General features: G+C 39.1%; 2 protein-coding genes across 3 annotated transcripts; one reads left to right on the top strand and one right to left on the bottom strand.

The window, feature by feature from the left end:
* Positions 1-626: 626 nt before the first annotated feature.
* On the bottom strand, positions 627-1,712 carry GPR15 (G protein-coupled receptor 15; the record flags this gene model as incomplete). Its single annotated transcript, XM_079763860.1, has 1 exon — positions 627-1,712. The coding sequence occupies one exon, from the start codon at positions 1,710-1,712 to the stop codon at positions 627-629; it is 1,086 nt and encodes a 361-aa protein (XP_079619986.1).
* Positions 1,713-8,494: 6,782 nt separating this feature from the next.
* CLDND1 (claudin domain containing 1) lies at positions 8,495-16,157 on the top strand. Of its 2 annotated transcripts, none has more exons than XM_079767426.1 (5): positions 8,495-8,590; positions 9,984-10,290; positions 12,644-12,754; positions 14,442-14,579; positions 14,744-16,156. In XM_079767426.1, the coding sequence occupies exons 2-5, from the start codon at positions 10,002-10,004 to the stop codon at positions 14,962-14,964; spliced, it is 759 nt and encodes a 252-aa protein (XP_079623552.1). In that variant the 5' UTR covers positions 8,495-8,590; positions 9,984-10,001; the 3' UTR covers positions 14,965-16,156. The 2 variants fall into 2 exon arrangements, with proteins under 2 accessions (XP_079623552.1, XP_079623553.1); XM_079767427.1 differs by lacking the exon at positions 8,495-8,590 and adding an exon at positions 9,320-9,655 and having other exon boundaries at positions 14,744-16,157.
* The last annotated feature ends 6,363 nt before the right edge of the window (positions 16,158-22,520 follow it).

The raw sequence follows: 22,520 nt of genomic DNA, 5'->3' as shown, positions 1-22,520 counted from the left end.
AATGGCACAGGATGAAAGCCAATATTGGAAGATGGTAAAGAATCACCATACAAGGTTTTAAATAACAAGACCAGAACCTTACTTCATTACTCAGGAACAATTAATTTCAGAGTACAGACATATTATATTTTCTGCTACCTACATTGACACCACATGTCTCACCAGATGAAAGTGGGCAGAATCCTTTAACTGTAGTCCACTTTGGAGCCCAGTATGAAGGGTGGTGTGGGGCAAGGTACCATGGTTCTTGAGAGAGGAAAAAGCCTAAATGTGCATTAAGAATCATGAAGAAAGAAACTAGTCCAAGCAGGAGCCTTTATCTCAGAGTTCAAGGGTGTAAAGGAGTTGTATTTTGCCGAGTGAACTGGATTGGCAAGGGTCAAATAAGGCCAATCTGCTGGAAAACAAAACAAAACAAAACAAAACAAAACAAAACAAAACACCAGCATATAGGCTAATTATATCCACAAACACAAAGACTTTTCGATTGTCTTTTTCATAAAAATTAACTCTTCCTTGCATTTATGAAGCAATATGAATACTTTTAGCAATACTCTTCTTTCTTTGTCAATGACCCAAATGAACTGTCCAATCCACCAACAGAGCTTGAAAAGTCACCGTTCCTTTTAGAGTGACACAGATCTCTTTCTCCTCCTGGCAAAATCCCCGGCATGAACGAAGTTGGAGAGAGCCTTAGTGAGGTAACTATCTGATGTCTCCGTGCTGCTCCCAAAGTCATAGTTCTTGAGGCCAGGACACAAGCAGTGCACAGTGGCCCTGCGGATGTAGCTGTCAAAGATATAGTAAATAAAAGGGTTGACACAGCTGTTGGCAAATGCTAAGGGCCCACTCACCTCCATGCCCAGCTGGAGAATAGACGAGGAAAAGTAGTGTTCTTGCTGCAACCCAGACACAATGGCCAAGAGCTTGAACGTATTAAAGGGCAGCCAGGAGATTACAAAGGCTGCCACGACAATAAATATGATCTTGATGGATTTCCTCAACTTCTTGTTATGCTTTCCCGTCTGCTGGTAATGGGCACACAGCTTCCTTGTGATACAACAGTAGCAGGTCACAATGCTCACCAAAGGCGCAAAAAAGGTAAAAATTAAGGACACCAGGGCCCAAGTCAGTTTAATTGAAGTGGCCCTCTTCTCTGCACAGTATGGCTTATCATTAATCAGCGTGAGCTCCCTGGACAGAAGAGTAGGCATCCCCAGGAGGCAAGAGATAAACCAGACACTGGCACAGACTCCATACGCACAGTCTCTCCTTCTGAATTTCCTGGATGCGGCTGGACACACAATGGCCAGGTAGCGGTCAATGCTCATGCAGGTGAGCAGGAAGACACTGCAGTGCATGTTGACTGAGATCATGTAGGAGCTGCTTTTGCACAGGAAAGAACCTGTTCTCCACAGTCCTGACGAGGCTTCTTTATCCACCCAGAGAGGCAGCGTGATGAGGAAAATGAAGTCAGAGGCGGCCAGGTTCATGATAAAGATGTCGATCAGTCTTCGGCTGCCCCGTTTGAAGTGCAACACACTCATGAGGAGGAAGTTCCCCAGCACTCCGATCAGGAACACGGTTGTGTAAAAGATGGGAAGGAAAACAGATGTGTAAGGAGCATGGAAGTGGGTCTCCTCCAGACCATCCGGATTTGGGCTTGTCCCATATAAATAATCCCAGTAAACAGAGGTTGCTTCTGGGTCCATCCCTAAAGATCAGCTGGCAAAATCTGGTAAGTTCCCTTACCTACGAAGTTTCTGTGTGAATTTTAGAAATCTCAGGGCAGCTTCTTTTATACAGTGCCACCTCTTCCCCCACCGCACCCCTCCCTTACAAGATCTTGGGACAAGCAATAAAAACAGAGATTAAGAAAAGCAGTTTCTACCACTCTTCAGAAAGGGCCCTCCAGGAACATCACCCTGATTGGTGTTGGGTGGTTGTGGTTTTTTAAATTTACATTTGCCCAGGAAACTGAGCTGCTTTTTGACTTCTTTCTTCAAGGTTTTGAACTTGTTTCTTTAAATCCAGAAATTAGAAAATAAATTAACATTTTTTTTCCTTACCTACGTTAAAGACATATTTTGCTTTTCTAACACTGAGAATCCTTTTGATCTAGCCTTCTGTTTCACAGATAGGATACTGTTTTACTTTTAGAATTTTAAGGTGATGATGGTGAAGATACTGTTTTTATTTACATCATTGGTGAAATGTGAAGAAAATAGTCTTCCGTTGCATGAAGAGTGAACTGAAAATCTAAACCATGCCAGTCTGCATCAATGGCAAACATAATGGTTCCAGTTAGGTTATGAGATTTTTCCCAATTACTTGACTCTTTTAGTTCATATATAATCAATCCTGTCTCACTCAATAAGTTGTGTGTTTGCTTTTTTTGTTTTTTGTTTTTAATCTTCAAAGGTTGAGGCCATATCTTGTGCTTTTATTATTTGGAAAAAAATTCCACTATGATTAGCACAACACCTTGCACATAGTAGGTGCTTTGGGAATGTTAGTTTATTTGAGTTTATTAGAAAAGCTCTTATTTTTGTGTTCAGTATTATTAGCAATGGTGAATTCATTGGGTTTAACTGCAGGCATTCTTATTACAAATACAGGTTTAAAATCACAAATTGATATTTTCAACTTCTCTGCTATTATAATTCAACCAATAACATTCCCTTTGTTAGAATTAACATTCTTGTTTGAAAGATTTTCTCCTACTAACCCTCAAACACCTACCCTTCATCAGACTCTAGATCCCCTCACCTTTGTAGCAGTGATTGTTTAGCTTTTGAGCTATGACTTTTCTTTAAGTACCTCCACACATCAGTGAACTTCACTTTGGAAATTATTGACCTGGCAACAGAGAGACCTATATTAAGTGACATAATAATGGAGTTACCAGTATAGGCACTATAAAAGGAAGATTTTTGGTTCATTCAAAACACTTGAGAAATAGGCTGACATAGGAAAGATCCTATCATATTTTCTTATCTAGTCTCTTTTATATTAGAAAGACCATAGCAAAATATAACAAATTCTGAAACTGAGTCCATTTATTTCAACTTTTTACTGGCCGAAATGGCTCAAGCTTCTCTCACACCCTTCTCTCCTTCCCTCCATCTCATTTCATCGCCAAAATTAGTTTCAGATTGATATTACGAAAGCATGGAAGAACGTATGCCTGTAGATGAAAATACAATTGTTAAACATTTGAAGTTCTTTCTACTGAATTTTTCTTTCTTTCAGACTTGATATGTTGAAAAGAATGATCCTGCCTGCTGTACTCCCTCCTTCTCTCTTTTTCTTGAATGTCACCTCAGTCTTAGGCGTCAGTCTAAGTCAGGGGAAGATGAGGGCTCCCCTGGTCTGGGGCAGCCCCGGGAAGTCACCTACAAGTTGTTGTTTTTTGGTCTGGATCTGTCTTCTTCTGTGTCCCTGGCTGTCCTGTGTTGTTCATGAAAGGTGGGGAGGGGTCGGGGGGCACACCCTTTACCAAGTACAGGCTGCACTTGAGAAGAAGTAATGCTTTGACGTTTCTGGGATGAAAGTCTTTCCCATGTGTAAGCCTTAAATATTTAACAGAATGATTTATTTTGTCCAATAGTTTGTAGCAGGACAGTATTAACTTGAAAAGCATTGATGGAGTAAACACAGACTATTCAACCACTATATCTATGTGTATGTGTCTTAATATGTATATTTGTACTTTAATTGTACTGTTAGAATTTTATATTATGCAAACAGAAGTTCTTTTGGCATTTGAGAAGAGAAGATTGATTTGGGGGCCTAAAATATTTTTAAAAATATTTTTAGATATGTCTCAAAAATTCCACATAAAAGTTATAAAATGGAAAAGAGTTGATGCTCATACTCTAGAGAAAAATATCTGGCTGTACAATTATTCTGTAGGTCTCAAATTTTCTTCCAGCACTCAAAATTGTTGGCCTGCTGATGTAAACTATATCAAACAAATCTGAATTTCTCAGTAAATTTTAAGCCAGCTGTAGACAAAATGATTTTTTTCATGATACATGGTCACTTGAATATAGTAATTAGTGGTTGAATGCTGCGATGTGAGAATATCCAACATCTAAGTTAGAAAACATAATTTTTTAGTTCCTAAAATATGTGCAATTAAAAATTAATATTTAATATCTTGGGACCCAAGTTAGAAAACAAATTAAGTGTTTTGAGCCACAAAAGGAAACATATAGAATTGTTCTGAGCTTTTAATAACTCAATGAATACAAAGCTATTATAAGACAGAACCCATGATAGAAGCTGACTAGACAAAGTAGGGAAGGACATCGCTCTAAATAAGCTTGGGTGCAATGGTCATTTTCGGGCTTCAAATGCTCTTTGACATAAACATGAGTTAATTAACAATAAAATAACCAATACACATAGACCAAAACTCAAAACAACACCGCATATACAGCCTATAAAAAAAGCAGTCTGAACAGGATGATTAAAAAAAAGAGTAAGATGTAAATATTAGTAACTGAATTACAGCGTATATGCCATCTCAAGAATGATTATGCCTTCCAAGCCGCTCAACTTTCCTCCCCCATCCCTGGCAGATAATTGCTTCCAGCTTTATGTTCTCTGAGACCTTTTACAACACTGCTTATGACCTCATTCCACATGATTTGTTCTTTTGGTGTCTGACCTCCTGAGCTGATCATGAGCAAGTTGAAGGGAGAGACCATCCGTTCTCTCCCCACTAGCCTCTAGTAGCTACCCAATTAAAGACTTTTATGGACTCTCAAAGCCATTGTTTTGAACCTGTGGGTGCCAGACCACATTACCCACATGAGAGTCGCCTGGGTGCCTACTAAACTGTAGCTTTCTGAACCCAGTCCCAGATCTATTGAATCAAAATCATTAGGAGTGGAGTCTAGGACTTTATATTTAACAAACATCCAAGGTGATTCTGATACACACTAAAGTTTAGAATCACTGAAGTTGGTTAAGTTTATCTTAACCAACTTCATATGTTATGCTTTGTTATTACTTTGGTTAACTTTTTTTAAAAAAAAAGTTTAAAAATCACCTCTAAATTTGAATTTCTTAGAAGACTTCTACCTTGGACCTCACAAAATTTTAGAAATTTAGACTTCAGAGCTCTTTCTATTCTGTGTCCCACTTCCTGAGATATGTTCAGAATTGGGTCAGATGTTGAAGATGAGGAGACAGTAAGGTTTTCTCCACAGAGAATCTATTATCATGTATCATGTGGCCATAGCTGTGACTTGCATCCTCTGCTTCACAGGTGGGCTGAGGTTTTCTGTGAATACAGCCGCCCCAACTGGCATTGTGATATATTTCTTCTGCTTCTTCTCTGTCAACCACTCTGGTCCCCATATTAAATAGGGACTTGTCAGATTATGTAGCATATAGCACAGCAGAAAGAAATCTCTGCTCATATATGCTCTCCTGATGAGCCCTATAATAAATGGCAAATATCATGAAGCAAATTGGTTTTTATTAATTTTATCAGATGATGATATATTTTTATTAGGAAAAACCCCACTCTTGTCCATTTCTTACTTGAGTATTATAAAGTGTATAACAATTTAAGTAGTCCAGTTTAAGAGATCTGTTTATACACTAAGAGTTAATGATTTATTTTTACTTTAACAGTTTCTTGGAGAGTTTTCTGTAATATAATGTAATATATCCTACCAAATTAAGTGTTATCAGGGTCCATCACAGGGAATATACAGCATTGTATTCATTTAATTTTTTATTTTTAGATTACAGTTGATATACAATATTATATTAGCATCAGGTGTATAACATAGGGATTAGATATTTATATACATCACGAAGTGATCACCCCCATAAATCTAGTACCCATCTAATACCCTATATGGTTATTACAATATTATTTACTATTCTAGAGGCCCAGTGCACAAAAATCGTGCACTGGTAGGGTCCCTAGCAGCTGCTGACTGCCAGCAGGGAGCCTCCCTCCCTTCCCCCAGCAGGCCCCGCCCCCTGGTCGAACTCGCAGTTGAGAGGACAATTTTGATACTACGCTTTTATTATATAGAATTTCCTGTGATATACTTTATATCCCCATGACTAATTTTATAACTGTCAATTTGTACTTCTCTTTAAAATTTTCATGAGTTTATTTGATGACATGTTTATTGATTTGTTCCAATTATTTATGCATTCATTGGTTGATTCTTATATGTGCCCTGACTGGGGGTTGAACCCACAACCTTGGTATTTCAGGATGACGTTCTAACCAACTGAGCTACCTGGCCAGGGCATTTAGTTGTAATTTTTTTTTTTTAATCCTCACCTGAGAATATTTTTCCATTGATTTTTGGAGAGAGTGGAGGAGAGAGGGAAAGACAAAAACATCGATATGAGAGTAACACATTGATTGGTTGCCTCCAACCAGAGCCCAGGCCAGGGAGGAGCCTGCAACCAAGATACGTGCCCTTGAACAGAATCGAACCCAGGACCCTTTGGTCCACAGGCCGATCCTCTATCTACTGAGCCAAACTGGCTAGGGCAGTTGTAATTTTGATGTGGTTGTGAGAGGAGGTGAGCACAGCATTTTCCTACTCTGCTATCTGTTAATTTATTGGGGTGACACTGTTTAACAAAATTACATAGGTTTCAAGTGCACAATTCCACAACACATCATCTGTACACTGTATTGTGTATTCATCACCCCAAGTCAAGTCTCCCTCCATTCTACTCTGCCATCTTGAGGAAAGATCCATTTTAGATGCACTTTTCTATTTGCCTTGTTCTTGGTGAATATAACTATTTTTCTATAGTGAATTGATACAAGGAAAATTTTTAAATGATGCTTTTTAGGGTGGTTGTTTATTGCAACTGAGAGTTTGCAAAGATTCCTATTTTTCTCTTTCCTATACTACTAGGTTCACAAGAAAAACAACAAAATTTTATGAGAACAATATAATGTAGATATATTTTACTCAGCATAATTTTTTAGTTCCTAAAATATGTGCAATTAAAAATTAATATTTAAGTAGATTAGGGAATTTGGTATGAAAGGGAATTCTCATATTAAGAATTGTTTTGTAAGTACATAATATAAGCAAATACTATCTGCATGTCTATATTTTCAGTCGTTGGCTTATTTAAACTGTAATGTAACTGAAAACTTTCCTGCTGAAACTGGAACCACCCTTAACAAATTAAGGCAGAGGCCTAGTTCAACTTTGCTTTTAAATGTAAACTGCATAATCTGTACATAGTTGCCTTAAATTATCTTTAACTTTTTATAAAAACATTTCAGACCAGCTACTGTTTTCCAAAACAACAGAGTAAGAAATGGAAGCAGACATTTATCTCCATTATATTATCAAGGATTTCTATTGCCTACCCACACAAATAAGTATAAACAGAAAACACCCAAGATGCAGAGATAAATCAGAAATACGGTTGTGTGCTTGGAGTTACTGCATATGATGGGACAGTGCAAGTCCTCTGTGCTGACCTGGCAGGATGGTCACAGCCTCTAACAGGCAAGACACTTCTAGGCCCATTCTAAATTGCTGAGTGAAATGTGTTTTGTGTGTTTTCTAAGGTTTCTGCAGACTTGATGGATGAAAGCGACATCCTCCTGGGCAGGTCTCCCCCAAAACAACCACCCTGAATCATGAAGACTTGTGTCTGCTTGAACAGAGCTAAATAAGGATGCCTGAAATCCGGTCCTGGTAAGTCTTTCCTAGTCATCTGACAGACCTGCCAGAGGTTCATAAAACCTACTGAAATGAACAGACTCCTACCTCTATAAATGGCTTATTTTCGGAATCAGGAACTTTTAAAAGCTGTATATAATGACCCTACTTAAACATTTTAGATGTTCCACAACACATATTTTCCAGTACTAATAACTTAATTGTTTACTATGCCTCAGTCCCTGTGCTGGGCGTTTTATATGTATTTTTTCTCATTCAGTCCTCACAATGATCACTTTGGATAGGGGCTATTGTCAACATCCATATTTTGGAGAACACCCATATTTTGGAGAAAATAAAACTAAAAATTAAAGAAGTAAATTGTCTAATGTCACAAAACTAGTCGGCTCACTCCAACATTCAAGTTTGGTAAGTCAGTTATTCACCCTGAGCTCAGTTCCCTTGTCTTTGAATTTGAGGCGGTATCTTCCTCTTTAAATTGTAAAGCCTCAGTTATACAGGTCATAATCGATGACCAGCAGTGACCGGAGACAGTTCGCCTTAATCTGTGGACCCTCGACCTTTCCTTGTAAAATATAAGAATCCATCAGTCCAGACAGACCTTCCGTTTGCGTGCTGCTTTCCCTCGGGAGCTGAACTACATCCCCCACAAGGCGCCGCGCGCTGCGCTGTGAATGCCGTCCGCCTCCTCGCTCAGCTCTCCCTCCGTCCCTCCTACAACTCCCACAAGCCCCCTCGGCTCCGGGCCTGGGCCGGGCCCGGGGTGGAGGCGGAGGCGCGGGAGTTATGGAGGGGGCGGGCTCTGCAGGGAAGTGCGTCAGAGGAGGCGCGGGGAGAGTAGGGTGCTGTGGTCAGAGCTTAAGGGTGAAGCTGGCGGAGCAGGAGGATGGGCGGTGAGTGAGCGGGGCCGGCGTCGCCGGGCGGGGGTCGCGTAGCCGTGCGACGTCGCCAGCGGTTTAGGGAGGGTCCCCTCCCCTTGCGCCGCTGGGGTGGGCGGGTTCTGAGCGCCGAAGCTGGGCGGGGGTTGTCCCTCGGCCGGGGGGTCTGGGGAGGGGCCTGGTGGGGTACCCGGGGCCCTTGGCCGGGTCCGCGCAGGGATTTCCCCATCCCTACCCAACCCGCGTCGACCTCCCCCGAACCCCCAGGTGCGCCCTGCGAGGGGCCCGCGCCCGGCGTCCGGCCTGGGAGAAGCGCCCTCCCGGTGCCGGGACCCTTTAAGGTCGCCGGAGAGCCCCAGGATGAAAGAGGGTTCCATGCACAGAATGCAGATACAAACCCGGCTCCCGGAGTTAGCATGCATTATTGCAATGGCCCTGATCTCTCCTGAGTCACTCCCCAGCTTCCAAACTCGGCACCCGCAGCTGGCGAGCCTGTTCCCGAGCTCCTGGGTGAGGCGCTTGGCGGGGTCACGGTGTGCGGGGGCCAGTGTTTGACTCAGCTGGATCCGCCTCGAGTCATTTTACTGCGGCCATTTACTACTGCCGTGCAGCCCGCGTCCACGCCTCCCGAGTGCTCTTCTGTCGCCTAATTCATACTTTTCTTTATGGCTGAGGAGAGTTCACTTCGTTTGCAGACGAGGAGGTTCCAAAGTATCAGGAATGGAGAGAGCACCCGGGAGCGAAGCATTTGCCAGGGGAAGGGAGCTTGGCTTAGCGTTTAAATGGATTAGGGCAGCTTGATGTCCAGCATTATGTGTAATTTTGTTCTCCTTGCTATTATTCTCCGCGCCTAAACAACCCTTCTCTGTGGGCTCACAAATATCTCCCACTCGGCGTTCCTGATCCTAAACGTCGTTTTTAGGTTTCCCTCTTCAGAGGAAACTGGGAGGAGCGGGTTTCCCCCGCTTCCTTTTCCTGTGCCCGTCTCACACTCAGACCCGGGACACTTACTGCTCCGCAGCCCGTAGAAAAGCTCAGTCTGTAATTACACATTTGCGCATGGCACATTGCTGACTCTGGGTATGTCTGTTGTCTGTATCTGTAATGTGTATGTCCTTTTCAGTGTTGTCTGTTTTAGCGTGCAGGTGGTAGACTAGAGAACAAGACCTCTGTCTCCATAGCGTCCTGGGTAGGTGAACTTTCAATAAGTACTTTCATGATGACTTTCGTTTTGAACTTAATTTAAAACATGCTTTAAAAAAAAAAAAACACTTCTTCGTGATTACACATTACTTTAAATAGCCAACGGATGGGAAATAGAGTAATGGGCGATTTTTGAGATCATTTCTTTCAAAATGATCTTTGTTTGTCCTTGATGGAGTCTAACTTTTCTTCCATTTTTATACAGAGCAGTGTGAATGCCAGAATGGATAACCGTTTTGCTACAGCATTTGTAATTGCCTGTGTGCTTAGCCTCATTTCCACCATCTACATGGCAGCCTCAATTGGCACAGACTTCTGGTATGAATATCGAAGTCCAGTTCAAGAAAATTCCAGTGATTTGAACAAAAGCCTCTGGAGCGAATTTGCTAGTGATGAAGCAGATGAAAAGACTTACAATGATGTACTTTTTCGATATAATGGCACAATGGGATTGTGGAGACGGTGTATCAATATACCCCAAAACGTATATTGGAATAGCCAAGAAAGGACAGGTATTTCTCTTTTTAACTTCTGTCTCCTTTACCTATTCAAATAGGAACAAGGTGATATGATGATGACCCAATTATGTATAAACTGGTTTGTGAGTTCTTTCTCTCCTCAAAGAAATAAATCTGTGTTTCTTCTCTCCATACCACCTTCTACCCCCCCACCTTTCATGAGTTACCATTGTACTCATAAATATTGGTTGGGTGAGTAACTGTCCTTATCTTGAGAAAGACATTTTAAATCTTTGTACTTATTTACCTATTTATTAAAAGCCTTTTTTATTCATCTCACACATCATGAGGAAATAAATGGAAAAGTACAAATAAGACTTTAAATACTTGGTAACTGGTATAAAGGACTAGTATCCAAAATCAGGCCAACAAATATGAATTGATAGTTCTTTTATATGTTAGTTGTATTTTAGTAGATATTATCATTTGTCCTCTAAATCTTAGAGGGTATAATTTGACCAACTCTACATTTATATCTGTGCATATTTGAGACTGTTTTACAACAACCTTTTTTTAAAAAAGATTTTTTAATTGATATTTAGTGAGAGGGGAAGGGAAGGGAGAGAGAGAGAATCATCAACATGAGAGTGGAACATCAATCAGCTGCCTCCTGCACATCCCCTACCAGGGATCAAGCCTGAAACCTAGTCATGTGCCCTGACCAGGAATTGAACCAGCAACACTTCTGTGCCTTGGACAACGCCCAACCAATTGAACCACACCAGTCAGGACTGTTTTACAACAATCTTAATAGAGCTTATAGATTAAAGATGTACAGAAGAAAAATAACCTAAGAAATTGTCTCTCACGTTTATTTTGCAAGCATCCTTAACAATTAAAAATTTTAATTTCCAGTTATTAAAATGAAAACTTTAGAGCTCTTTGTAAGGAACAGCTTTACATTTTGTGTTGTTTTGTTTTTTTTAATTTGTGACTACTTCTGTTGGCCTGTTGGTGGGAATCACTGTATTCAGATCCCAGCACAGACTTGAGTTGCCATACATCAGAAGATGGTTGTTGTGATTTTATATGGGAAAAAAAAGTAGTTTGTAAGAGGGGAAAGTAGGTTAAAATTTATTGTAAAACATTTAACTATGAGAGCATAGTACTTGATATTTGAATCTTAGCAACTATTTATCCTTCATTCAACAAATATTTATTATATGCCTCCATATTCCAGGGCCTAGAAGCTAGGAGTACATCAGGAAAAATAAAAATAACAATTCTTACTCTGGAGAAACTACTTATATTCTAATTAGGTGTGACAGGCAATAAACATAGGTATAACAATATAAGCAATAAATAATTATATAAAATATTAGAAGATGACACATGCTAAAATATAGCAAAATAAAGGGGAGTTGGAAAAACATGATGTTGCTGGGAGTAAGTTACGATATTCAGTAGTATAGGCTCCAATGAAAGACACCACTTGAGTAAAGTCTTGATATAAGTGAAGGTGTTGGCCAAATAGGTCATTGTGGAGACAGAGGAGATCATTTAGGTTGGAAGAAACAACTACTGCAAAAGCCCTACGTTGGGAGCATGCCTAAAATAGTCAAGGACCAGTGAGGAAGCCACTTGACTGGAATGGAGGGAGAGGGAGAGTGGGTATTCTATCAGAGACATGTACTCTTGGGATGAGGGTAGAGTAAATCATGCAGGATTCTCTAGGCATGAAGAGGACTTTGGCTTTTACTCAGAATGTGATGGAGTCATTGGGAAGCTTTGAGCAGAGGAGAGATGATCTGCTCACCTAGGCTGATATGTTGAATACATATGTCAGGCAAAGGTGGAAGCCAGGAGACAAGTCAGGCTTATGCACTAATTCAGGTGAGAGATGATTGTGACTCAGACCAGGGTGATAGTACTGAGTATTGGTTGGATTCTAGATATATTTTGAAGGTAGAGCCTCTAGGAGTTCCTGATGGAATACATGTGGACAAGAATGACTAAAATCTCTAGGCTGAGGAACTGGAAGGGTAGAATTGTCATTACCTAAAATGGGGAAGATGGCTGGCGGAGTAAAGGAGGGAACAAGATCAAAGTTCCTATTTGTTTTTGTCCCCTTCTCCTTCCTAGTCTTCTTACATATCTATTCTCATTCATTTCACTGCTCTTATTCCTTTTTCCCCCCTTTCTTGTGCCCAGGTCTTAAGCCTGCCACTGAGAACTGTTGGTATCTATTGGGCATTGATCCTACATGTCAAAGCTAAAGATTTGTTATCTCCTCTGGGAACATATCTCTGTATCACTTTTTATTTCAAGAGAATAGTTACTCGAAAGAGATTTTTTGTTAAATGCTTAGTATTAAAACAGCAAGCAATCATTGTTATTCTTGTTCCAGAATCATTTGATGTGGTCACAAGATGCACGAGTTTCACGCTAACTGAGCAGTTCATGGCAAAATTTGTTGATCCTGGAAACCACAATACTGGGATTGATCTGCTTCGAACCTGTGAGTACTTTGATATCAGCAGGACAATTAGGGAAAAATAGAAAATAACTTTGCCTTTTTATGAACTCTGATTTTGGAACAAGATGAGTTATTATATTGTGTCAACTTGAAATAAGATCTCTAACAGGATCTCAACAAACTCTGATCCATTCATAACATATTTTAGGCGTTAGGTGCATACTTACCAAATTGCAAATAGGAAATTGAGAGAGGCAAAATAACACATTGGATGACAAAATCCAGACCCTTCAAAAGGTATTTTTAGTGAGCCCATTTAAAGAGGAAATTTAATAGGGATAAATAATAGATTCCTGTATTTGAGTTAAACACTTCAGCTACCTGAGTTCAGTTAGGGATGTGTGAACACAGTTGACTGCAAGTTCTATATGAGTCAATTGAATGTCAGGCCTGCCCCAAGTGTTAATACAGTCTTAGGTGATAGTAACAGAACTGTAGATGTCAAAAATAAATGAAAGTATTTATTAGGATTATTTATTATTCCTTGAGGGTCAGACTACCCAGGAAATACTGTCTTTAGATTTGAACCTAGTTTCCAATCTATAAAGACTTATTAGAGCTTGCCTAGAAGAATGACCATGTCATGAGAAGAAACATTGAATAAAATGGCAAGTATTTAATTTTGCCCTGCAAATGCATAGGAAGAAGTTTATTTATTACTAACAGTTTGAAGGAAAGAGAAAGGACTTTTATGTAGTTCTAGAAGTAAAGCTAGATTAGAAGGTAGATGTGGTTTAGTATTGATATTGATACATTGCTAATAATTAAAATAATTTAAAAATGGAATAGGATGCTTTGTAAAGTCACCAGCTTTCTTCCCATGTAGTTGAAGGGATTTATGATAATTAAAACTGCCATTTATCACCCTGACCAGTTTGGCTCAGTGGTTGGAGCATCTGCCAGAGGACTGAAGGGCCATAGGTTTGATTTCCGGTTAAGGCATGTGCCTTGGTTGCAGGTTGGATCCCTGGCCCTGGTCAGGGCACGTGCAGGAGGCAGCCATTCGATGTGTCTCTCTCACATCAATGTTTCTCTCAGTTGATATGTCTCTCTGGCATCAATTGTTTCTCTCTCTCTCCACCTCCCCCTTCCCTCCCTTTTACTCTCTCTAAAAATCAGTGGAAAAAATATCCTTGGGTGAGGATTTAAAAAAAACCAAACACCACCACCAACAACAAATCTCCCATTTTATTGCGTGCCTGTTATATACCAGATCCTCTACTTTGCACTTTATGTATACTTTTTCAACAGGTTTTTGTTTGTTTTTGATCCTCACCATTCGTTGACTTGTTATAACTGCCATAGATCCTCTAAGGACTTAGATTTGCTTGTATGTAGAGCCAGAATGCTTTGCCTCAAATGCTGGCTCTACTAGTTTGTAGGGATGTTGGGAGGGTTAATGCACAGAGCATCTATGGAACAGTGCCTGACACTTGGTAAGATCTGTCCTGCTGAGGTCAGTAGTTGTTAACTTTTAGTGTCTTTTTACTTTTACATTTATCAGGACAAAGTGAGCATTTTTTTTTTGAACAGTGCTTTACAAAACAAATTTCAATATTCCTTTCTCATTTTTGAGAAAAGATCTACATTGAAGAGGAAAGAAATTTCCATTGTGGGAAAACTGTCTGGAATCTTGGTAACATGTTTTTCCTCTCTTCTTTTCTTCCAGATCTTTGGCGTTGCCAGTTCCTTTTACCTTTTGTTAGTCTAGGTTTGATGTGCTTTGGGGCTTTGATTGGACTTTGTGCTTGTATCTGCCGAAGTTTGTACCCCGCCATTGCCACAGGCATTCTCCATCTCCTTGCAGGTAGGTCTTGTCATCAGACTTAACATTTTATCTTCTTTCTGTCTCCTTAGAGACCAAAGAGTTATAATTCTTAAACATTCAAAGCTCTGTCACACTGCCTGAAAAACTCTTATGGTGCTCTTATCTGGCAATGTTTTGTTTTGTTTTCTACATTTTCCTCCAAGGTTTGTGCACACTGGGCTCAGTGAGTTGCTATGTTGCTGGAATTGAGCTACTCCACCAGAAACTGAAGCTGCCTGAGAATGTATCCGGTGAATTTGGATGGTCCTTCTGCCTGGCTTGCGTCTCAGCTCCCTTACAGTTCATGGCTTCTGCTCTCTTCATCTGGGCAGCTCATACCAACCAGAAAGAGTACACCTTAATGAAGGCATATCGTGTGGCATGAGTGGGAAGCTAGCTGCTGTACAATTGCCATTTTTATTATTTTTTAAGAGTAATATTTTCCCTCCCCCAATTTTTTTTAATTTAATTATTTTTTTGCAGATAAAAAAACACAGTTGTTTTTTAATACAACTAAAATTTATATGCATTACTCTGAGTGATTCCATATTTCAAACAAACTAATCTAGGGTCAGAGTCTAGACAGAAAGAAATGGGTAGATACTTGGCACAATTTTGTGAAAGATAACTGATAGTGGGAAATTGACGCAGAACAAGTTCTGCTGATGTCTGTTAGACTTTTCAGTAAAGTAATTATATTCACTCAACTGGAAATTTTATTGGGAAACCTCATCATTGTCAAAACTTATGTTCACTTTGCTGTTATAGTTAGCCAGTCAGCCAGAGTTATTAATGCTGTTTTCAAAAACTTAAGCTACATATATAGGGAAATTATCTAAGATCCTTTTTCCTAAATATTGGCATATAACTTCATTAAGATGAAATATGGCAGCTGTTGATCTACACAGTGTCTGTCTACAAGAAAAGAGGTGAAAATAATCTTACTTGAAATTTTAACTTTGGAACTACAGGAATTCCAATTCAGCCAGATAAGAAGATTAACCTTATTTTACTTTTTTTTTAATCTCCTTAGTGTGTCATAGGATTTTCAGTACCACCAAAACATTTGGATTTTTGTTTCTTCCCCCTTAATACACCAGACTTATTACAAGAATGCTTTCTTTTTAATACTACATTGGGTTCACAGAGTAAAATTCTGCAACTGCTATCTCTTTATTTCAGCTAAGTACCATAAAGAACGTTCCACCATAAAGACCCTCTGGAGTTAGGAAAACTACCACAACCAGCTGGTTATTAACTTCCAAACATGGTCTTTATTTCTTGTGGTGAAATGATGTGCCTTTCCTTGCCTAAGTCCCTTCCTGGTGTGTATCAGCATTATTTAATGTCTTCTGATTCGTCATTTTTTTATAAATATGTCTATAAACATTGAACTTTTAAAAATCTTATTTATTTATTTCATTACTGTAGCACTTGACAGATTTTTTTTAAAAATGTAACTTAGTGATTTCTTACAATATCCTAAATCTGTCTTTTATATAAAATAAACTTAAAAATGAGAAGAGACTCAGTTGATTTAAATCTCAATACGTTTGGATAAAGAAATAAAAGATTCTGAATGAGCATTTCTGTGGAAAATGCTTTGTTGCTTTATAGGTCTATCTTTATGCCCAGTGTTTGGGTCTCTGTTTTATCTTCCAAGAACTGTGGGAACCTCTTAACACCTACTAGAAAATAAGAGACTCTATGTCATATGTTTCACAGTTTTATTTTTTTTATTGTTTAAAGTATTACAAATAATAGTACATATGTCTCCTTTTTTTTCCAATTGACCTTCCCCCAGCCTCCCCTACCCCCCAGCACATGCCCTCACCCCCCTCCCAGTGTCTTGCATCCATTGGTTATGCTTATATGCATGCATACAAGTCCTTCAGTTGATCTCTTCCCCCGCCCCCCAGCCTTCCCACTGTAGTTTGACAGTTTGTTCAATGCTTCTCTGCCTCCATATCTATCTTTATGTTCATCAGGTTATAATGTTCTTTATTATCCATAAATGAGTGAGATCATGTGGTATTTTTCTTTCACCGACTGGCTTATTTCACTTAGCATAATGCTCTCCAGTTCCATCCATGCTGTTGCAAATGGTAAGAATTCCTTCTTTTTTATAGTAGCATAGTATTCCATTGTGTAGATGTACCACAGTTTTCTAATCTACTCATCTGCTGATGGGCATTTAGGCTGTTTCCAAATCTTAGCTATTGTAAATTGTGCTGCTATGAACGTAGGGGTGCATATATCCTTTCTGATTGGTGTTTCTGTTTTCTTGGGATATATTCCTACAAGTGGTAGTACTGGGTCAAATGGCAGTTCCATTTTTAGTTTTTTGAGGAAACGCCACACTGTTCTCCACAGTGGCTGCACCAGTCTGCATTCCCACCAGCAGTGCAGAAGGGTTCCTTTTTCTCCGCATCCTCTCCAGCACTTGTCATTTGTTGATTTGTTGATGATAGCCATTCTGGCAGGTGTGAGGTGGTACCTCATTGTTGTTTTGATTTGCATCTCGGATGATTAGTGACTTTGAGCATGTTTTCATATGTCTCTTGGCTTTCTGAAAGTCTTTCAAAAGTGTCTATTTAGGTCCTTTGCCCATTTTTTGATTGGGTTGTTTATCTTCGTTTTGTTAAGTTGCATGAGTTCCCTGTAAATGTTGGAGATTAAAACCTTATCGGAGATAACATTGGCAAATATGTTCTCCCATGCAGTGGGCTTTCTTGTTGTTTTGTTGGTGGTTTCTTTTGCTGTGCAGAAGCTTTTCATTTTTATGTAGTCCCATTTGTTTATTTTCTCCTTAGTTTCCATTGCCTAGGAGCTGTATCATTAAATATATTGCTATGACAAATGTCTGCTATTTTGCTGCCTATAGCTTCTTCCAAGATTTTTATGGTTTCCCATTTTATGTTTAAGTCCTTTATCCATTTTGAGTTTATTTTTGTGTATGGGGTAAGTTGGTGGTCTAGTTTGCAAGTATCTGTCCAGTTTTCCCAACACCATTTATTGAAGAGACTGTCTTGACTCCAATATATGGTCTTGCCTCCTTTGCCAAATATTAATTGAGCATAATGGCTTGTGTCGATTTCTGGGTTCTCTGTTCTGTTCCACTGGTCTATATGTCCTTGTGCCAGTACCAGGCAGTTTTGAGAACAGTGGCTTTGTAGTATAGCTTGATATTTGGTATTATGATCCCTCCATCGTTGTTCTTCTTTCTCAAGATTGCTGTAGCTATTCGGGATCTTTTTTTATTCCAGATGAATTTTTGGAGAATTTGTTCTAGGTCTTTGAAGTATGCCGTTGGTATTTTAATGAGGAGTGCATTGAATCTATAGATTGCTTTGGATAGTATGGACATTTTAATGATGTTGATTCTACCAATCCATGAACATGGTATATTCTTCCATTTGTTTATGTCTTCCTCTATCTCTCTTTTCAGTGTTCTGAAATTTTCTGAGTACAGGCCCTTTATCTCCTTGGTTAAGTTTATTCCTAGGTATCTTAATTTTTTATTGCAATGGTAAATGGGATTGCTTTTTTAATTTCTCTTTCTGTGAGTTCATTATTGGTGTATAAAAAAGCTATAGACTTCTGGGTGTTAATTTTGTATCCTGCTACATTGCCAAATTCATTTATTAAGTCTAGTAGTTTTTTTGATGGAGTCTTTGGGGTTTTCTATGTACAGTATCATGTCATCTGCGAATAAGGACAGTTTTACTTCTTCTTTTCCTATTTGGATGCCTTTTATTTCTTCTTGTTGTCTGATAGCAATGGCTAGTACTTCCAGTACTATGTCGAACAGGAGTGGTGAGAGCAGGCATTCCTGTCTTGTTCCTTTTCTTAGAGGAAATGGTTTTAGTTTTTGCCCATTGAGTATGATGTTGGCTGTGGGTTTGTCATATATGGCCTTTATTACGTTGAGGTATGATCCCTCTATTCCCACTTTGCTGAGTGTTTTTATCAAGAAAGGGTATTGGATTTTGTCAAATGCTTTTTCTGCATCAATGGATATGATTATATGGTTTTTATCTCTCAGTTTGTTTATATGGTGTATCATATTTATTGATTTGTGGATATTGTACGATCTTTGCATCCCCAGAATAAATCCCACTTATTGGTGTATGATCTTTTTAATGTAATGCTGGAATCGATTTGTTATAATTTTGTTGAGGATTTTGGCGTCTGTGTTCATGAGGGATATTGGCCTGTAATTTTCTTTGTATTGTCTTGTTCTGGTTATGGGATTAGGGTAATGCTGGCTTCGTAGAACGAGCTTGGAAGTGCTCCTTCCTCTTGAATTTTTTGGAATAGTCTGAGGAAGATAGGTTTTATTTCTTCTGGTCCAGGCTTTTGTTTGTTGGAGGTTTTTTTATTACTGCTTCAATTTCCTCCATAGTTATTGGCCTATCAGATTTTTTTATTCCTCCTGGTTGAGTTTTGGAAGATCATATTTTTTTAGGTATATGTCCATTTTATCTAGGTTGACCAGTTTGTTGGAGTAGAGTTGCTCATAGTATTTTTTTTACGATTCTTCGTATTTCTGTGGGGTCTGTTGTTATTTCACCTCTTTTTGTTTCTGATTTTGTTTATTTGTGTCCTCTCTCTTTGCTTCTTGGTGAGCCTGGCTAGAGGTTCATCATTCTTGTTTATCCTTTCAAAAGAACCAGCTCTTGGTTTGTGTTTCACAGCTTTAAAACATGTTTTCAAAGTTGTATTGTGATCTCTATCATACTTAATGTGGCTAGTTTTTCATAACTTCAAACAGTGGTCCCTGCTTCTTGTCACCCCAAAGTTATCTGTGACTGTCATTGTAGTCTGGAAACTCAGTCAGAACTGGCCTTCTGTGTCACAGCCTCACCAGTAGCATCCTGTAAAATGGAAAGCTAGCCCATAAGCCCTAGTGCTAAATGTGTGTTGTAGTTGATACTTGAAGCACATTGCAGAGTAGCTGAGGCCATCCTCTCCTGTGAGGACTTTTTTCTGTGGAATACACCGTGCCATGTTGTTTCATTTGATATGAGAACTACAGTTTTTCAGCTGCCCCATGATTCTAAAGAGGTAGAATCATATGAATTACTGATATTTGGCTACTTTTAAAGTTAAACTAATACATAAAGTGAGTGGCAAATAAAGTCCTATTAATCTCTTTTCATCTAATCTTGGAAAGTAACCCCCAAAGTAAAAAAATAATTTTCAGATTTTTCAGAACATGAGCTTTATGGCAACTTAAGAAACCTGTTTTAAAATCTTAATTTTATGGATTCTAACTAAATGATGTGAATATGTTCTATATGCTTTTTAGCAAAAGACTCATTTCAAAATGTCTTAGGGATAGCCATAAAAATAGTAAAAGTTAAAACAACAAAATGGCATTATTTTAGAAGAATTTATTTGTTCAATTAACTCTGTGCTTGCTATCCATGTCATGATACACCAGAGTCTCAAGAATTTAATAGTAATGTGTTAAAGTTTTACCTGCTCTAAATATTAGTGTATGTCTGGTGTGTGTGTTTGTTGGGGGAAGGATAGACTTGATAAGTCATTTATAGGTGACCTGATTTAGTCACACAAATGAGAAGAATGATATGATCATACAACAAATCAATTTAGAGTTTGTTTTCCTATCCCAAAGATGACATCAAATTGTAGACTGGCAGTTAAAACTTAAAATATATAGATCCAGTCATCTTCAATTGACTACAAAATACATAATGTGAGGGCATTTTAAAATGTAACCCTGTGTTGCCTTTCATCAGAAATGAAAACAGCCTGTTGAATTAACCTGATTTTACAGTTGCAACACTTCCCAGCGTTTCCTAGCAGCGAAAGGAGCAGGTAGGTAATGGGTGCAGTTCTGCAGATGCAGATGATTTCCCAAACTGGATGCGGCTTTGTCCTGGCACAGATGGGTGGAGTCTTGTCCTCCTTTAAGCTTTCTACTCATTCGGGAATAAGGATTCATAGCTTGGAAAGATAGAATTAAAACAAGGAGGCACATCTATGGACAGGAATTCTGTTGTCTGTTGTTCATCAACTGTTCGAATACACTGTTGTCCCTACCACACATTTTTCCCTTGGATCATTTGACATGCCAATGTCCTGCAAATTCACTATGTGAAAATTCTAACTTGCAAAAAGAATAAATTAGAATGATTGTTTGCAATATAGAAGTTACTGTATAAAGCGAGATCCAATTTATATGTTTATTTTTGCTGAGTTTAAAAATGTGAAATAAGGAGAGAAAGATCTTGTTTTGTCTCTGCCTTTTAAAATATCTGAGTTATTGGATAATGCATGACCTTTCCTCTTCTGACTCTGTGCCCCAGAATGTGAACTTTACCTTACCTCTTCGCAGCCTTTCAGCCCCTCCCAGTCTTCTAGGCTTCTGTTCTTGGTTTTCTCAACTCAGCTTGTAAGGTCATTGGTAGTTCACAAGGGACTTTGATTCTTTTATCCCCATAATCTCCCTTGGCCTCTTTCTTCAGGATTTTTAGCCTTATCTTCATATGTGCTATCCAGTTTTCTTATTTTCAGTCTCAAAATATCAAGAATGGCTGTTGAAAACTATAAAGCAATTTTGTTAAAAGATTGTGCTGTTTCATGTTAGCTGCTTGACAATTGTAACCATCTCTGACTATATTGATTATTACTCCCTACCACACATTTTCCAAAATTTCTAGTAGAATCTAGAATTCTTCCTTAACTTCCACAAAAAGAGTGTATTCTGTAATGAGGGAGTATTGGAATGAACTGTTCCAGTTTCTCCATATCTCACTTGCTCCTCCCTACAAAAGGAGAAATTATATGATCTGATTGGAGAGATTGCTGGGACCAGGGCATCCACAAAAAGCGACAAAATAGTGTGTAGTGGTTAAGTATCCAGCTCAGGAGACAATACTAAATTTGCAATCCCAGGTCTGTCACTTAGCTTTTCTGAGCCCCACTCTTCCCATCTGTGAAATGCTATCTGCCTCTTGAGTTACGGTGAGGATTTTGTCAATAGCTCAGCTAAAGGTAGCCACTCAAAAAATGCTACTTATGACTGGAGGCATAAAGAGGGAATAGGTTACCAAGCCTAGGAAGCTGTGGTTCTCAGCCTAGGCCACACATTGCAATTGCCTGGAGAATGTTTAAAAATACTTGTGCTCTAGAGATTCTGATCTTGTTGGTCTGGGGTGTGGCCAGATCACTGCAATTTTTTAAACCTATCTAAATGATGCCAGTGGGATAGTTATGTTTGGGAAATATGCATGAAAGCTATGTTTAAAATCAGAATTGCTTTATAGTTTCTCTCCCAGGCAGATTGTTAGAGGGAGACAGTAGGCTCTGTCAAGTAGATAGACCCAGCACAGTGCCTGCTTTCTAGGAGCCATGTCTCTCCTGTGCTTCCCTGCTGATGACTGGTTGTGTGAGTCGGCCCCATCCATCACACCCTGCTGGCTGGAGGTGTGTTGAAGAGTCTACCTGCAGACCCCGTACACTCCAGTGGCTGGTCTGAAGGTTCAGATTTGGCAGAAGGGAATAGGAAGCCTTGTTTGTTTTGGCTTCAATTCCAAATTACTTTCTCTAATCCAGCACTTGCAGGGACCCTTTAGCTGGTGTGATTAGCCTCCATAAAATACATGAAAACGTTGATCCCTGATTGCTTATCGGTTCATTGCATTCCTACTCTTTTGGTTAGAACCAGTAAGGACAGAAGCATAAGTGATTGACATAAACCTCTGCACAAGCCAGAAATTTCCTGAGAGTGGACATAGAAAATGAGATAAACAGTATCTGCCTTGATAGGATATTGTGAGGGTTAAATAAGAAGGTACACAGATCCTGAAACGGAAGAGCTCAATAAATGTTGGGTTTTATAATGCAGAGGCTGAGACCGCACACAGGGAGGAGCTGGCCTTTGCCTGGCCTGTGTGGTCAGGCTCTAGTAAA

The sequence above is a fragment of the Cnephaeus nilssonii genome, assembly GCF_951640355.1.
Source record: "Cnephaeus nilssonii genome assembly, chromosome: 3".
NCBI classification, from domain to species: domain Eukaryota; kingdom Metazoa; phylum Chordata; class Mammalia; order Chiroptera; family Vespertilionidae; genus Cnephaeus; species Cnephaeus nilssonii.
Note: the sequence above shows the minus strand (reverse complement) of the source record. Positions and strands in the feature narration are given on the sequence as shown.

Coding starts and splice junctions, on each gene's coding strand:
- CLDND1 (XM_079767427.1), top strand. CDS start 10,002: ATGGATAACCGTTTTGCTACAGCATTTGTAATTGCCTGTGTGCTTAGC. Junction 10,291..12,643: donor GAATAGCCAAGAAAGGACAG/GTATTTCTCTTT, acceptor TTCTTGTTCCAG/AATCATTTGATGTGGTCACA. Junction 12,755..14,441: donor GATTGATCTGCTTCGAACCT/GTGAGTACTTTG, acceptor CTTTTCTTCCAG/ATCTTTGGCGTTGCCAGTTC.